We start from the raw sequence: 18,688 nt of genomic DNA, 5'->3' as shown, positions 1-18,688 counted from the left end.
CATTTGTCAATTGTTTAATTCATGGGCCTGACCGTTATTTCACTGCATACGGAATTATTTTGATACAATAGGACACGGGGTCAGTTCCCCAACCCTTAATCTGTTTGCTTCTCACATTTATTTCTTCACAGTGGATAGAAGAGGTTCTTTGAAAAGGGTAGTATTTGGAGGTGGAGTCCCAAATGAAGGGCTAGTACCAAGAACAAGGAGGTAGCAAATAAAGAAGTCACTGAAAAGAATAAAAAATGGAAAATCAATAGGACACTAGAAGTGTGGAAGAGTTAAGGAGAAGAGAGAGTAGATGTGCGGTCTAATGCAGGGTATTTATGAACAAGAGAGAACATGAGAGGAGTGGAGGAACAGTGTGATTGCACCCATTTATAAGGAGAAGGGCAGTGTTAAGGATTGTGGAAAACTATAGTGGGATAAAATGTCACACAGAATAAAAATTTGGGAAGGGGTTTTACAGAAGTTTTAGGGAAAATACCAACATCGGGGGAGAAGTTTGGTTTTCATGTCAGGGAGAGGTACAACTGATGCAGTCGTTGCATTGATATAGCTCACAGAGAAGCATCATGAAAAGCAGAAAGGTTTGTATATGGTGTGTTTTTTTTTGTTTTGTTTTTTAAGATAAGGCTTATGATACAGTGCCATGTCAAGAGGTGCATGAGAGAAAAAGGAGTACCAGAAAAGTATGTAAGGATTGTTTGGGATATGTATGACTGAGTAAAGACTCCGGCTAAAAGCAGTGTTGGGGTAACAGGCAAAATCCCCATTAGAATGGGTCTACACCAGGGTCTTCTCCAAGTTCTTACATCTTTTATCTCATTATGGATGTGATGAATTATAGGATACAAGACCATTACACCTGGTGTATGTTTTGGCTGCTGGCAAGGTGTTATGTAGCACCATAAAAGAGAAAGTAGAGAGGAAGTTGGAAGAATAGAGAAGGTTGAGGGTTGAATATAAATAGGAAGAAGGCAGAATATTTAAAGTTTAATGATTATTAGGATTCAGACGTTAGCCTGCAGGAAACACTATTGGAAAGAGTCAAAAACTTCAAATATCTAAGATCAGTGGCACCCCAGGATGGAAAATGAGATGCAGTAATATCCCCTAGAATGCAATGTGGATGAAACAATTGGAAGAAGGTACCAGGAGTATTGTGTGATCAAAGAATTATGTTGAAGGTTAAAGGAACGTTTTTTTTTAATTCAGTGGTAAGACCAGCAATGATATATGGAGTTGAGACATGGAAGGTAAAGGAGACAGAGGAGAAGATGTGGAATAAATGAAAGGGCAGAGATGGATGTGTGGAGTTACAAAAAATGACAGAATAAGAAATGAGACAGAGGTTCAACAAAAGTGGGAGAGATATCAAAGAAAGTAGGTTGAGGTAGCATGGACAATGAATATGTGGGCAAAAGAGTGGTGGGAAATTAAGTACAAGGGAAGAAAAAACAAGGGAAGCCAAAGCAAAGGTGGATAGTTAAAGTAAAAAGATATGAAGGTAAAGGGTTTGACTGAGGGGGAGGTGTAGGATGGAGCTGTATGGAGAATGCTGATCAAGCACATTGACCCAACATAGAAGTGGGAAAAGATGAAGAACAAGGAGTTTTAAAAGGTAATACCTTGTTTATTAGTAAAATACAAAAGTGATACAAATATTAGAAAAGCTACTGCGGGCTTACTTTTATAAGGCTGACCAAAACAACAGGGCTTGTTTTTTATAAATATTGGCTTTATTGTCTGTACTCTACTTTGTTTTGTCATTTTTTTATTCATTATTTTTTGTATTTTGCATTAAAGTTTTATATCAGTCTTTCTCAACCAGTGTGCCATGACCCATTTGGGCTGTTGTTGCCATTCTTGGATTGTGTGTTGCCATCCCTGGGTTGCATAAACGCAGGGGAATAAAAAAGCTGCTTCATCAACTGAGTTGCCCATGGTTAAAAGGAATTAACAACACTTATATTTATTTTTTTATCCATTTTAAATAGTCTTTTTCACTAAAGGGGAAGGTACACTCCCCCCTCTCTTGTAAGTGTTTTCATTTCACCAAGGAGAACCACCCTACTCTTCAGTTGCTTTCTGTGGGTCATCAATGAACTTAAAAAGTTAAATCTCGGTCCTGGGGCCATAAAGGTTGAAACTACTGTTTTATATGATCATTTTTCAATGCATCATTTCAGGGCCATTTTGTAATTTTGATCTGTGGAATTTCCTCATGATTATGGCCATGCTCGTGTTGGCAATGTAACTTGTCAACAGTCATATTGATATATGTTACATCATAATTTGTGCCTATAAATGATGACTGCATGATACTGCTACTGTAGAAATGTATGGATTGTGAACAATAGGGGGTGCCACCGAGCCCCTAAGCCCCAGAAAAACATGACCCAACACAACTCTGCGTTCTAATGTAAAGATTTTTAATCTAGACAGCTCAATACAATTACCATTACCGCCAAAATATAGACTATTAAGTTCTCTCTTCTGTTTTCAAAGTCCATAGCCCTCTGCCTCACTAATCTGACTTGTCCATGTTTTGCAGTGGGCGCCTTTTATGCTGGGTCCCAGACCACTTATGGTGAAATGACATGGCCAGTTGGAAGTACTAGTCTTTGTTTCACATTTAGTTAATAGGAAAGGCTCTTTGCAAAGCCACAACTTTTGCTTTGTGATTCGACCATGATTCGTGTCTCGCTTTTTGGTGTTGTACTTCCTGATTTTGACTTTATGCTCTATCTTTTTAGTAATCTTTCGGATCTCTCTTTAAACCACATTTTCATTTCTTAGTCTTTTTACCACTTTGATCTTCATACTGTTCAGAACACATTGATCACGAGATAACACTCCAGTCACATAATTTCCATCTTGACTCTATATTAGACCGATAGCCAAATAATGTGAAAATCAATGACATGAAGTACTATGCTTGTGTGGAATATGAAACCTGATACAATCACAATGACATGTTTGAGGCCTTTAGAAACTAAAACCAAATGTGCCGGATGGATTGTACATTACATGTGTAAACTATCTAAGGGTCATGTTGATTTATTTTACAAATGCTGAACAATTAGTGAACAAAGTGTACAAGCTTAATGAAATCTACAAGTCTCCTGCTCCTATATGTAATTATTTAAAAACAAATTGACATTTCAAAAGCTGCAACAAAGGGTTAATTATGGGTGAAAACACAAGCAAAAATCTCTAAAGAGCTGAATCGTGTCTCTTAACATACATTCTGGGTATTATAACTATTAACAGTGAAACAAAGCAAAAGAAGAAGAATCTCATAGTTGCTGATCAGACTTAAATGAACAGATTGAATCAAAGAACTAGACAGATCTTTATACTTACTTGACAAGGTTGCATCTTATTGGCAGCACAAATAGAGAGACTTCCAGAAATAATGTACTGTGGAAAGAGCAAAAGGAAAACTTAAAAATATCAATAAAGGAAAGGCATGAATTGAAAACAAAGATTCTAGTATATTGTTAACTTAATATTAGGCATATGTTGGCACAGTATTTTATTCTGCTGGCTCACAACTTCAGCATTGTGGGTTTAAATCCTTTACCGGGCAACTGCATTTGTGGAGTTTATACTTTCTCCGAATGTCAGAATATATCAGTCTCTGGACTGGAAAAAGGATACATTTACAACTAGGATAAACAAAACAATTTCCAGAAATAAAAGAGCTCCATGTTTGCTATACCAGTCATGTAACAGTAGAAAATGCAGTGGTTAAAAGCAAAAGCTCTGAAGGTTGCACCGTCCAGGTTCTATTCCACTATCATCAGCAACAGCTCCAGGAACCCCAAAAAACTTTTTTCAACTATAAATCACCTTCTCAAACCTCCTTCATCTGCCCACTCTAAGGCCACTGATGAGAGGTGCAATATGCACATCAATTTCTTCAACAAAAAGTTGATAAAATCCGCTTACACCTCTCCACCACGGATATCCTGCTTCGCTACATAACTGTTGACCTACTGTCTGAGACTGTCCAGCACCTTTGCTCCCTCTCTGTTGCCTCACGGGAAGAGGTGGAGGACATCATCAGGAAAATGAAACTGTCTACCAGTTCTCTGGACCCTTTCCCCTCAGCTTTGCTGAGGGCCAATGTCTTTGCCATCTCTCCACCTATCACCAGGATCATAAACCAGTCCCTCCTGGCTGGCCATATTCTTTCTTCACTAAAAACTGCTGTCATCAGACCTCTACTGAAAAAACCCAACCTGGATCCTGAAGTTCTCTCCAATTATAGGCCCATCTCCAATCTTCCATTTCTCTCTAAAGTTCTGGAAAAAACAGTTGCAACACAACTTCATGATCACCTTAAACTGAATAATCTGTTCGAAAGGTTTCAGTCTGGTTTCCACCCTGGCCATAGCACTGAAACAGCCCTGGTCAGGGTACTGGATACTGGTTCCCCTTCTTTACTCATCCTCCTTGACCTGACAGCTGCTTTTGACACAATAGACCACAACATCCTCCTTCACCGCCTGAAATACACCATTGGACTCTCAGGAAATGTTCACAATTGGTTCACATCTTACCTGACCGGCAGAACTGAGCATGTCATCCTGGGCACCGCAAAATCTCATACCCACAACGTCACCTGTGGTGTCCCACAGGGCTCTGTGCTAGGCCCCATCCTTTTCACCATCTACATGCTCCCTCTTGGAAATGTCATTAGCAGACATAGTCTGTCTTTCCACTGCTATGCTGATGACACTCAGCTTTACCTCAGGACTACCCCCACCTCCTCTACTGCTCCTCTCCCAAAATCTACATTGACTACCTGCCTGGAGGAGATAGAGGTGTGGATGAGGCTCAGTTTTCTTCAGCTAAACAGATCCAAAACAGAAGCCATCTTAGTTGGCACATCACACCATCTCCACTCTTCTACCATCACCAGTATCACTTTCGCTGGCCAAAACATTCCCCTTTCCACATCTGTCACCAATTTGGGTGTTAAAATGGACCCTCAACTCACCTTTGACACCCACATCAAACACCTCTGTAAGTCTTCTTTCTACCACCTCAAGAACATCACTAAACTCTGCCCAACTCTCACCCTGGCAGATGCAGAGAAGCTTGTCCATGCCTTTGTCTCATCCAGGCTGGATTACTGTAATGCGCTCCTCATCGGGATTCCTGGCAAGGGTATTCAGAGACTCCAGTATATTCAGAACTGCGTTGCCAGGATCCTGTTGAGGGTGCGAAAGCATGACCATATCACCCCAATCCTGAAAACCCTTCACTGGCTCCCTGTCCCACTCAGAATAGAGTATAAGGTCGTTCTCCTCACCCAACAGTGCATTTATGGACATGCCCCCCTTTACTTACAGGAACTCCTTACCCCTCATAACTCCTCACACATCCTCCGCTCTGTACACACAAACTCTCTCCAAGTCCCTAGAACTAAGCTTCGCAGTATGTGTGACAGGGCTTTTTCATCTTTGGCGCCGAGACTGTGGAATGCCCTCCCTGACTACCTGAGAGCCCCACAGTCGACTGATGTTTTTAAACGGAATCTAAAAACTCATCTTTTTAGAAAGATATTTTGTTAAAGTATAAATAGATTTTCTTGTTTTACTATTTTTATTCCTATTCTGTAGCACTTTGAGATTGCTAAAATATAAAATAAAAGTGCAATATAAATAAAATGTATTATTATTATTATTATTATTATTAACATCTGAACAATTAAAGACAAATAAATCTTTGTCTTGCCTTCCGTTTCATGAGTAATACTGTGAAAATAAAGGTTATAGGAATGAAGTACAGCTAAATCAAAAAACCAAAGGAATGAGAGAGTGGGTAATAAATGATCTGTGACGATAACAGCAACGAGAAATATACCCCAGCACTTGTATTTGTGAAATTTAAATATAGGCCACAGCATGTTTATGACTTTATGACTGGATTGTCGTTTATGGAACTACCCTGAACTGGTAGAGAGTATTCAGTTAATGTATGATGACTGTGTTTGGAAAGATTCATATTTTATTTGTTGATCTTTAGAAATCTATACTTTGTCAGCTTTAACTGCCATTATATGTTCCACTAATAGACAAATAATACTGATGGTATCAATGCACAGATACACTGTCTTCTTAGTATGGTAAAGTAGTAATTTTACAAAAACTAAATAAAGTCAGATTATTGTCTGAAGAATTAATTAACCAATTAACATTGGTGCTCAAGTGCTGCCTACCTTCTCTCCTGTCTCTTCTCCAGAATGAACCTTTGGGATGCCACGAATTGCAAATTCTTGAGACCAGAACCTTTTGCCTGTCAATGGCACAACAGTTTCATTAGGCCCTTCCCAAATGGGATAAAATTTGACAATTGCTGATTGAGAGGATCATTGGCTCTGAGGTATGAAACTGTAGTGGCTGAAAGGTAAGTTTACATATGATACAGGAGGACTGAATGATGACTGTTATAAATGTTCACAGTTCTTGTTGCCATCAGGAGAGGCACTAATGGAAATGAAACCAGCTAGGACTTGGAAGCTAACCAAGTTCTCCAATAAGGATTCTGAACCATGCAACTATTAAAAGAGATGTGATAAAGCCCCTGAAAGAACATGACCAACAAAAAAAAAATCCCATGTGTGAGTAAAAATATCTTCTGACAATAAAAGTAGTAACAAAATGATTCAACTCTCTGCTGTGTTTTTTCTATTGCAGTTCTGACTATACAGGTTTGCCAGTGTAGGTGACTGGGATATTCAAGTTTGGCCAGGTACAATTCCTTTCATTTTAACAAAGGCATGCCACTTGTCATGAAACAATGACAATTTCATTGGCCTAATGAGATATTACTCCTTAGTTATGCAAATACAACAATCCATTGGTTGATTTACCCACACTGGACTGGGCAAAACTCGCATGCAGTCAAAATGTGGTATATATACAACTCTAATATGTTGTGCGAATAAGAAGCTGTCTGTGAGCTAAGAAGTAGCTGTGGGTAGCTAGCTAAGCATTACTTCAAGGTAGTGCAACGGTTAATGCTGCTGCTTCACAGATCCAAAGACATGGGTTTGAATGTATACTTTTATAATTTAGCCAATATCCATTTTTATAGAGTGTAACTGTGTACGTCACATCAAAACAGCATGTTGGGCAGTGACTATAGTTGACAGTCAATATACAGTATGTACATATGAAAGTTTCCTGTGACTGTACTCTAAAATTTTTCTTATGTTTGAATGAAAATGTTGTAATGTTTGTACGATATCAGACAAGTTTCTGTCAGAGTCCCTGTAGCCACTATTTCACTTTTAACTGCCACCTTAACACACATATAAGTGAAACGCTATGAAAATTCCCAAATTGAAAATGTCCCTCAATATCAACAGTACTTTATTTACAGTTAATTCTTGTGAAATGCTGGCATTTTTTACAGTGCACATGTCACTGAATGTAACTTGTAGCAGTCATATCTGTGAAGTACTTGTAGTCTCTGTTACAGCTAAACAGCTAGATAAACAGCAACCTGTTTAGATGATGATAGGCAGAACCTGTTACTTGTACCTCCCATCATCCTAAGTACACATCCCAGCTGTGCCATTCCAGCGAAAATCTGCTGCAGTAAAGAGGAAGTGACACCCGCAGTGTCTCAGCAAAGACAACAGGACTCTACTGAAGGATTAGTTATCAAATCATCAGTTAAGCCTTCTCATCTCTTTGAGGTACTGTCTCTTTATCAAAGACTGTAGGATGCTTAAAGGATAAGTGTGGTATTTTGCAAGTTGAAGTTATTGCTTCACAATCATGGTATATATTAATTTGCCTCATAAAATTGTGCAGTAAAGTGAGGCATTTTTCTTTTATAAATTTTAAAAATTCCTTCTCTGTTCTTGCAGATTACAATGGCTCTAAAGGATCCAGGCGTCCATAGATGAATGGAAAAAGTCTTGAACTTACAGAATATGTCAAATTTTCCAGGTAATCATTTTTTTACTATTGATGCAGTTCTTGAGTTTGCACATATATTGCAAATTGCATTTTATAAAAAAAAAAATGCAAAGCAAAACATTGTTGTGACATTCAGCCATTTTAAAAGCATCTTTCAGGGCCAGGGGCAAGGATTCACCTCAGAAAGTCATCACCAAGCGCTGTTATTGATAGTGAATATGGAAGCTCTAATGTGAATTGTTCTTTCTGTTCTTTAGACAGCTAGACAGTAATACCTGAAGTCACACTTAAGATTGCTTAGATTCTTACACTATATGGAAGCTTATTTCATTACTTCATGGCTGCTTCTACCATGTGGCAACACACACAGCTGCCTCCTTACACTAACGCAGGGTCAGAGGCAATCCGTATGTCACTCTGTCCCCTAGCTCACCATTGGTGGCTACTCATGAGGACCACAGTCTTAGTCTGTATTTTTCAACCAAACACACAAGCACTAGTAAATTGTCAAGTGAGGTATGGCTAATAGAGCCTGCAAACAAGGTGATGAATTACAGACTGAGCAAGTGCTGAACATAACTATAGCAAAAACAGAATTGCAGACACAAAGGTAGAATTATAAGCTGAGAATTGCTTGGTGCTTGTTGGGTTGTCATAACTTCATCCACAATGAAGACTGTTAGCAGACAAGCAAAAAGAAAATGTATTCTAAAGTAAAATAGTTCCAACAATCTGTGGTAAAATAATTATGTTTAGTTTCCCTCAATGAAACAGACACATTTCCCTAAATTGAAACCTTTGCTGCTTCAAAGTGGATGTATTTGCTAAGTTTTAAGGCTTTTTCAGTTACCTATGGACCCATGTATCCATTAGTCCCATTATAAGCAGCTCAAACAAGCAAGGTGCTTTTAAAATGTATAAAAAAAACTCTTTATTTTAGAGAATAATTTTATATGGAAAATTAATAAATAATATGATTGTGAGGAAATAACTTTGAGTTGAAAAATACCAAACTTAAACATAAAATCAACATACTGTAAATTCCCAAGATTCATTTTAATTTACATTATTCCTGTTTTGTGATTTAAAGTACAGTGATTGTAGCCGTCGCAGCATAAGGTGAAGTTAAGCATGGGTAAAACCCATGTCGAAAGAAATCTCTCAGTCCAAAAGTTTGTCTTAAAAATATTTAGTGAAAGCTAAAAGTAAATAATCCACACAAGAATAAAAGAAAAAATAGTCACACACGTAGAATTAAAGGTAAAAAATGGGAAAAAATGTATCTACTCTAAACTTAGCTTTTCTTGAGAAACTTTAGTTACAGTACTTCTGTACTTAAAGGCACTTTACTTCTTTCTATACTTAAAGGTTCTTAATTTTTTCTTCTGTATACTATAAGTGTACGGTTCAACACTTAAATAAGTGCTGTTTTACGAGTTACTTCACACACTCAAAGAGCCCGTAGGCCCTCAGGCACGAGCACGGTTTAAAACCGTATGTCTCTACATCTTACTCATGGCAAGGCTGTCACTAACTGAAGAATAATGCTTACTCAAAGCTCGTTAGAAATGGCAAGAATATAACAATACAATTCTACTTATGGGGGTTATAGGAATCTTATAGAACTAGGAAAATGGCTCTTACAGTGATATTGCCAAACTATCAACTTATTAAATTTGAAATGTTTTTCTGTAAAGCAACTAATAAAGAATTTTGCATGTTTGCCAATATTTCTATTAAATGGACATTTTCAATGCAAGTTACTATTTACATACAAAATGTGTTTATGAATGTTGTCAGGAATGGAAAACGTTTGTAATAGAGGGGCTGTCTCCATTTGAGCTAATGACCTGAATAATGTTTGAGAGAGGGGTACTGCTGTCTAGTGCTATAACTGATCACCAGTTGCAATGGTGAAATGTTCAGGGTGCAAGTAGTTTCAGTATGATATTGTGCTACATCCAGCTGACAATTTTAACTTAGGAGTATGGTGCTTTAAGTGTTAAGCATTAAGCATTTGTTTTGTTGATTATTTTTAATATATATGTTCAAAAGTGGAGAATGGAGTTATAAAGTTAAAGTATTTGTATTAATATTACTAAAATGTCCAGCCCTCAATAGAAAATAAGTTTTGAAAATGTAGTATGTATAAAGAAGACTATTTTTCTAATTGTGAAACACAACCAAGCCTTAAAGGGCAGGAACATATACTGTATGGGACATTTTTCTATAAGAAGAAAATAACATTTTGATTTACTATGTGGTGGCATACTTTGACAGAAAGTTCTGACTTCCTAGACACTGGAAGTGTGATGTTTGTAAGAAAACAAAGAATTTTCACATACCACTGATGAAGACCCCAAAAGAAGAACTGAAAACAGCTGGCTAAACAGGTTCCTTCACTAAGGTATACCCACAGATTGGATTTGTATGCCAACTGTGTATAGTTTAGAAGTGCTGTTAGTATCACTGATTTTGAAAAATGGGCAAAGATATCATTGTAGCCAAGAATCTCCATCCTGGACCTCCAAGTATATGAAGCTGACCTAATGGACATACTTCATTATTTGAGCCAGCTAACCCATCCCACAATCTTAATCTTAACCATAGTGTAACCAGGTAGATCTCTGGAGATCTGTAGCTAGACTCTATTGACACCCATTGGAGTCAACCCCACCTACCTAGAGCTCCAGGGCGGAGGTTCCAGGCTGCAGAGATACAGAAAAATGGTTGATAAAAGGTGAACATATTTAATGGCTGTGGCACATGAGAATACACAAACGTTTCAGCCTTACTATAAACGAATAAGAAACTAACATCCGCAAGAGATAGCCCGGAAGTTTCCAAATTATTATTTGTGTTAATTTGTTAAACTTCTTCTTCTTTCGGCTGCTCCCATTAGGGGTTGCAGCAGCGGATCATCTTTTTCCATATCTTTCTGTCCTCTACATCTTGTTCTGTTAAACACATCAACTGCATGTCCTCTCACCACATCCATAAATCTTCACTTAGGCCTTCCTCTTTTCCTCTTCCCTGGCAGCTCTATCCTTAGCATCTTTCTCTCAATATACTCAGCATCTCTCCTCTGCAAATGTCCAAACCAAAACAATCTCACCTCTCTGACTTTGTCTCCCAACCGTCCAACTTGAGGTGACCCTCTAATGTACTCATTTCTAATCCTATCCATCCTTGTCACACCCAGTGTAAATCTTAGCAGCTCTGTCTCCTGCTTTCTGGTCAGAGCCACCGTCTCCAACCAATATAACATGGCTGGTCTTGCTACCGTCCTGTAGATCTTCCCTTTCACTCTTGCTGAAATCCATCTGTCACAAACCTGACACTCTTCTCCACCCATTCCACCCTGCCTATACTCTCTTTTTCACCTCTCTTCCACAATCCCCATTACTCTGTACTGTTGATCCCAAGTATTTAAACTCATCCACCTTCACCAGCTCTACTCCTTGCATCTTCACCATTCCACTGACCTCACTCTCATTTACACACATATATTCTGTCTTGTTCCTACTGACCTTCATTCCTCTCCTCTCTAGAGCATATCTCCACCTATCCAGGGTCTCATCAACCTGCTCCCTACTATTGCTACAGATCACAATGTCATCAGCAAGCATCATAGTCCACGGGGACTCCTGTCTAATCTTATCTGTCAACCTGTCCATCACCATTGCAAATAAGAAAGGGCTCAGAGCCGATTGCTGATGTAATCCCACCTCCACCTTGAATGCATCTGTCACTCCTACTGCAGACCTCACCACGGTCACACTTCCCTCGTACATATCCTATACAACTCTTACATACTTCTCTGTCACTCCTGACTTCCTCATACAGTACCACAACTCCTCTCGAGGCACCCTGTCATATGCTTTCTCCAGGTCCACAAAGATATAATGCAGCTACTTCTGGTCTTCACTATACTTCTCCATCAACACCCTCAGAGCAAACATTGCATCTGTGGTGCTTGTTCTTGGCATGAATACAGTACATACTGCTGCTCACTAATCATCATCTCACTTCTTAACCTAGCTTCCACTACTCTTTCCCATAACTTCATGCTGTGGCTCATCAATTTTATCCCCCTGTAGGTACTACAGTTATGCACATCCCCCTTATTCTTAAATGTCGGCACCAGTACACTTCTTCTTCACTCCTCAGGCATCCTCTCACTTTCCAAGATTCCATTAAACAATCTTGTTAAAAACTCCACTGCCATCTCTCCTAACCACCTCCATGTTTCCACAAGTATTTCATCTGGACCAAGGGCTTTTTCATTCTTCATCCTCTTCATAGCTGTCCTTACAACCTCCTTGCTAATCCATTGCACTTCCTGATACACTATCTCCACACCATCCAACCTCTTCTTTCTCTCGTTCTCTTCATTCATCAGCCTCTGAAAGTACTCTTTCCATCTGCTCAACACATTTTCCTCGCTTGTATTGTTTCCGTCTTCATCCGTTATTTTCCTAACCTGTTGCACATCTTTCCAAGCTCTCTCCCTCTATCTAGCCAATTGGTACATTGGTACCAATTGGTACAATTGGTAATTGGTCATTTTCTCCCTCCTTAGTGTATAACCTCTCATACAACTCATAATATACCATTTTTTGTAGCCTTCACCGCCTCTCTCTTCACCTTGTGCCTTATCCCCTTGTACTGTTGTCTACTTTCTGCATCTATCTGACTATCTCACTTCTTCTTTGCCATCCTCTTCCTCTGTATACTCTCCTGTACTTCCCCATTCCACCACCAGGTTTCCTTTTCCTCCTTCCTCTGTCCAGATGTCATGCCAAGCACCCTTCTTGCTGTCACCATAACAACATCTGCTATAGTTTGCCAACTGTCTGGTAATTCTTCACTACCACCCAGTGCCTGTCTCACCTTCTCCCTAAACTCAATCTTGCAGTTTTCATTTTTCCACTTCCACCATTTGATCCTTGGCTCTGCCCTCACTCTCTTCCTCTGCTTGATCTCCAACATTATCCTACAGACCACCATCCTATGCTGCTTAACTACACTTTCCCCTGACACCGCTTTGCAGTCTTCAATCTCCTTCAGATTGACTCTTCTGCAAAGGATGTAATTTACCTGTGTGCATCTTTCTCCACTCTTGTATGCAACCCTATGTTCTTCCCTCTTCCTAAAATACGTATTCACCACAGCCATGTCCATCCCTTTGGTAAAATCCACTCTCCTCTGACCTTCTTCATTCCTCTCCTTGACACCATACCTCACCTCCTCATCTTCTCTGTTCCCTTCATGAACATGTCCATTGAAATCCGCTCCAATCACCACTTTCTGTCCCTTACTCTGTCTGACACTCTGTTCATCTCCAAAACACTCTTGACATGCTGTTCCTTCAGAATAACCCCTACTCCTTTTCTCCTCCTATCCACACCATGATAGAACAATTTGAATCCACCTCCGATCAACCTGGCCTTACTCCCCTTCCATTTAGTCTCTTGCACGCAACAATATATCAATATACTTTATCTCCATCACATCGGCTAACTCTCTACCCTTACCAGTCATATTGCCAGCATTCAAGGTTCCTACCGTCAGTTCCACTCTCTTTACCTTCCTCCTCTCCTCCTGCCTCCCGACACATCTCCCCTCTCTTCTTCTTCTTCTTCGGCCAACAGTAGCCCAATATCCACCAACACCCTGTTGGCTAACAGTACCGGTGGCGGTCGTTGTTAACCCAGAGCTCGACCATTCTGGGCCATTCAAATAACACAATTTTTGGTCACTGTAAATGGAAAGTGTGCACGAGACGATGTACAAAAATGTATCCACGGTAAGTTATACCAGATACTGTACTTTTAATCATGGCAATTTATTTTTTGAGATGTGGAAGGAGACTGTAGTGTCTAACAAAAACCATCACAGTGGGTGGCAGGCTAGGAGGTGAATACACTGATGAATTCTGAAATCATGCAAACTAATGCAATGTGCACATTCTTTACACGTTATACATATTTTGGGGCTTGCATCCAGATAAGCAATATATTGTTTTTTGAATGCAACAGGAGTCCTAAACTCCGGTCCTGGAGGGCTTCAGTTGCAGCAGGTTTTCATTGTAACCCTTTTCATAGTTAGTGCACTGTTTTTGCAAATTCACTTCTTTTGAAGGTTGTTTGCTTAGTGTGAAATGGATTTGTTGGTTAGATGTATTGTAAATTCTTGTAGACTACACCTTAATTTTCATGAGTACTTCCTTGTTAGGGAGACCATTTTAGAAACCAGTGAAACGTGTTTGCACAGCCCTAAGGCTTGTATACAAAAACTTTCCAGTCAATATGAAATAATTCTTTCCTCTTTGTGTTGCAAGCTTGTGCCAAAAATACAAAAATAAACATCATTTAGTAGGCAACTTAAAAGTATCTCAGATTTTCATTTTCTTGTATAAGATTACTAAATAACCAACAAAAAAAGAAAAAAATTACATAGATATCTGCCAAGCACAGTGAGATTAACTGAATCTAATCAATGAAGTATTAATCTGAGAAGAGGTCAGGCCATTTAGTACATGTGATATTCACCTTTTATTTCCAAATCATCAGCGAGTTGAGATTTGAAAGTTGCTCAATTATACCAAATGGTAAGTGTTCCAGATAACTTCAGTTCTACTTGTGAAGAAAGACGTCTTAACAACCCCACACATTTTAACTCTAATATACTTCAATTTCTTATTTTCAAGTAACTTGGCATCCACTCGTCCTGCTCCTTCAAAATTTTAAACACTCTTTAAAGTTACTTCTTTAACTCCATTTGCTTAAGAAAAAAAGTATTCAGCTCCTTCATCATTTCAACCTTACACTGAGATTTTTCAGTTAAGGAAGACATAGATTTTGAGATAACTTAGTTCTACTCATTAATCATGACTCAAAACAGTGATAAGCTTATGCAACTAAGAGTTTTACTGTACTCTGTACACTGTCAACAATGACCCTATAATCCTATAAAACCTACAAGCCCTGCAGTGACTAAAATAAAAATCTTGTATCTTTTTTTCCCTCTGACAATGTGTGAAGCTGTAAGAATGTTTTCATAATACAGACACCAAAACTATACCCAGTATTCCAGACAGGACCTGTTTGAGTATAACCTTGCCTTAGCAAACACACAATTGACCTTCTAATATTTTTCTATTAAGTTCCTTGTTAAGGACTGTGATATTTTATTGCATATTATGTGTACATCTCTGAAGTCTTTCTCTTAAGGTATGATTTTCCCCACTGAAGCCCTATATTGAATTATTTGTATTCTTCTGTGTAAAACATTTATAATAAACTTTGTTTGTTATACAGTATTTTTATCCAAACCTGAATTATTTTCAGGTTCATCTATGTAGATATCACTGTCTTTATAGTGTTTGATTATCCACTTTGTTTTCTGTGATCTGCAAATGAATCCACCTTATTTATTGCATGTTTTTTCCAGCCTTCCATCCATTAACAGACCTGTCTAAACAAATTCAGGGTTTTTGGAACCTGTGCCCGCCAGATGCAATGTAGAAATCAGTCCATTGCAGGACGCATCAACATTCAAATCAGCCAATACTAATTAATAAAGAAGAACAGGTTACTATTTCCTGCTGTGAACTCTGGGGAAGTTCACATTTAACCTAACTGAATGCAGAAAATATTGTCATCACCTAACCTTGTGTTGTTTTTGCCCAAAACATTTAGACATAAATCTTTATTCCATGCCACCTGTATGGTAATATGTCACAGGTGCCACTAAAAAATGCATGGTGCACAATGTCACGTGCAGCACTGTACTCAAAACGCATTTATTGCCTCCTAATAAAATTAGTTTTATATTTGTCAAACACAGTATAACCAGACTACTGTCACCCCATATTTATCTTGTATTTATTGTAAATAATACAGTGGAATGCGTAGAAGTGAACAAGAGTCTGGGCAAAGTGGAGTCAATAAGTGGTTCTCACCTTTTACCCTTAAAAGAGGAAATGTAGATAGTATGTGCAAACACGTTTGTAAGCAGACAAATGTCCATTAATTTATTTTAACAAACACTTATGGATGGCATTCCCAATTATAGTAATGGGATTTTTTGTTATTTTCCATGAAGTACCTTTAACAGAGTTGCATATCACCAATTGATGAGTGGTTTTTTCTTACTAAACAGGCTAAAATGTTTCTTTAATAAAATACTACATGCTATCCTCAGCACCTTTACATAATGCAAGTATAGAGTCACAGGCAATGAAAACCTATGCTTGTATCAGCTAAGAATCAATAGTGACCCCAAAAGTTAAGTTAAAAAAAATCCAGAAAGACACAGAGAGAACTTGATCAACCACACTGTCACCATTGTGATTTCTCATCTAAATTATAAATGACAATTTTATATTGTTGATCCCAACTCTTTTTCTAATTAAACTTTTACACTATCTGTCTTAATGGTTCTGTGATTCCAGTTGTTAGGGTTTGTTATACCACCGGCTCAAAGAGAGTTTTCTAATTGATAAAAAAATACATGTTAAATGATGTTTTATATCATTGGCACATAGTCTTACAGATTACCAATGTTCATGAGATCTCATATGTCCATTTATTATAAAGATAAGTAAACAACAGTGAAACATTTTTCTAAATAAATATGGATTTTACAAGTAATACTAAATAACTAATTTCATAAGTATAGGCACAGAATAATTGAACTGGTATTTGTAGCTACACAATGAACTGATGATTTGTAATGCCCTTGTTTTATACGCAGGCTGAGCTTAGTTGAAGGTGCAGCTGCTGTCCATGACTGTAGAGCACAAAATGGCCTTTGCTTTCTGCTTCATATCTTGTTTGATATTTCGATCAGAATGGAAGAAAAGATATTACAGTACTCTTCGTTCATTAACTGGCAGCACTGATCATCTTGACTTTTCCTTTTCATCAGTGTAAACAAGTTGAGTTGTGCCCCTCATTAAATAACATTAAAAATATACAAATAAAAATAAATTGTTTGCAACAAAATTTTACATATCCTAATACCTTGAGGTGAAGTAAGCTGTTCAAAAATTAATGTCATATTTTACAGATCGTTATTTTCTCAAATACATAAATATAATAATGCAGAGTATGCTTGTTCTTTTTTTTTTTTTTTAATTTTCCTACTGCAGTTCAGAGTGGCTGGGTGCACAGTCTACACCATTGGAGCCAGGTGATGTGCCCTGATCTCATGACACACTCAAACACACTTGGTCATACAAGACTAATGTAATGTCACCAGCTAAACTAACTTGCATGTCTTAAGATCAGGTTCCTGCACAAAATTCATGCAGACAAGAGGACATTCCTCACAGACTGTGACAAAGCAGTACTTAGATTTCAGTCTCCTGGAGATGTGAGGATAGCAGTGCAGACTCATTATGGCACCTACACTGTAATACATTTTCATAGTGCAATTGGCATGCATTATTCATTCTGCAAACTGCTTCAATTGCATTGTAGTTCAGGGTCAATGCCTAGTTTGTGTTACCTATGGACCCTGCATGTCTATTCTGGTGTTTCTATTTAATTGGCTAATGGTGTTCTACTTCTTTTTTTATGCTGTCAATGTGTAATTGGTTTAGAAGGGGATTACCAAGATATGAGACCCGGAGCAAGAAGGATTTTAAATGTTTTGAAGGAGTGTTTTAGAGCACAGCTGTACTCTCGCTTTGAATGTAAATGAACTCCTCTCAGGACATATTAAATTAGCTTACAATATCTATCTGAAGCAGCTAAAATCTTTGAAAACTGCAAATCAATAAATCTGACAGTTTTTTTTTTTGGCATGCATTTCTGATGTGTATATGTTTTGAAGGTGTTAAGGACAAGTCTTTCCTAAAGCAAATGATGATGAATTAACAACTTTGATAAGAATAAGGTAGGAAGCATTCAAACAGCATCTTACCATTACACTTGTCCAAAATGGAATTCCTCCAATTACAACGATTGATCCAGGAAATGCCAGGACTATCCCAAAGCTAATGTTAATCAATCCAATCATGATCTGAACAACCTGTAATAAAAATGGCAAAAAATATGGATTGAGATCTATGGAAACACCTGATTGTTCTTCTCTTCATCTCCATATTTCAGGATTGGGAAACCAAATCTTTCTCAACCAACATTACAGACCTGACCATTAGATGTTGTCAGTATTGAGATTAAACACTCATAGAAATATGGGTCTAGCTTTTACACTAATAAGACGTAGGTCACATCAAGAACAATAACGATAAAACATTCAATGTTATACGAATTGTTGGCCAATTGTTGTTCTGTCATTAAAAAGTAATTTCTTACTGAAAAATTGCCAATATTTTTGGAAACAATATTTAATGACACCTCTTTAGAATTTCTTGAATTAGAATAACTTCATCTTGACAGAGTTTAAAATGGATTTTATTTTATTTCTTTAAGCCTCAGCCACACAAGTTACAAGCTTTGCTAGGATAGATAGATAGATAGATAGATAGATAGATAGATAGATAGATAGATAGATAGATAGATAGATAGATAGATAGATAGATAGATAGATAGATAGATAGATAGATAGATAGATAGATAAAACTTATTGTCCCCAGGGGGAAATTTGGCATTTTACAGAAGCTCTTCAAATAAATAAATACATAAAGAGGTATATAAGTGAGTAAATAAATAAATACATACATACACTTTGGTCTGAACATACACCAGAATGACTGTAAAGCAAAAAAA

General features: G+C 37.8%; 1 protein-coding gene across 1 annotated transcript in view; it reads right to left on the bottom strand.

Moving 5' to 3' along the window:
- LOC120527830 (membrane-spanning 4-domains subfamily A member 15-like) overlaps nt 1-18,688 on the bottom strand; it is a 147,782-nt gene that overhangs the window by 56,190 nt on the left and 72,904 nt on the right. The window contains exon 4 of the mRNA XM_039751702.1: nt 3,370-3,426. Coding sequence (XP_039607636.1) covers nt 3,370-3,426 — 57 coding nt within the window. The remainder of the gene's footprint in view (nt 1-3,369; nt 3,427-18,688) is intronic.

This window comes from Polypterus senegalus, chromosome 1 (assembly GCF_016835505.1).
Source record: "Polypterus senegalus isolate Bchr_013 chromosome 1, ASM1683550v1, whole genome shotgun sequence".
Classification (NCBI taxonomy): domain Eukaryota; kingdom Metazoa; phylum Chordata; class Cladistia; order Polypteriformes; family Polypteridae; genus Polypterus; species Polypterus senegalus.
Note: the sequence above shows the minus strand (reverse complement) of the source record. Positions and strands in the feature narration are given on the sequence as shown.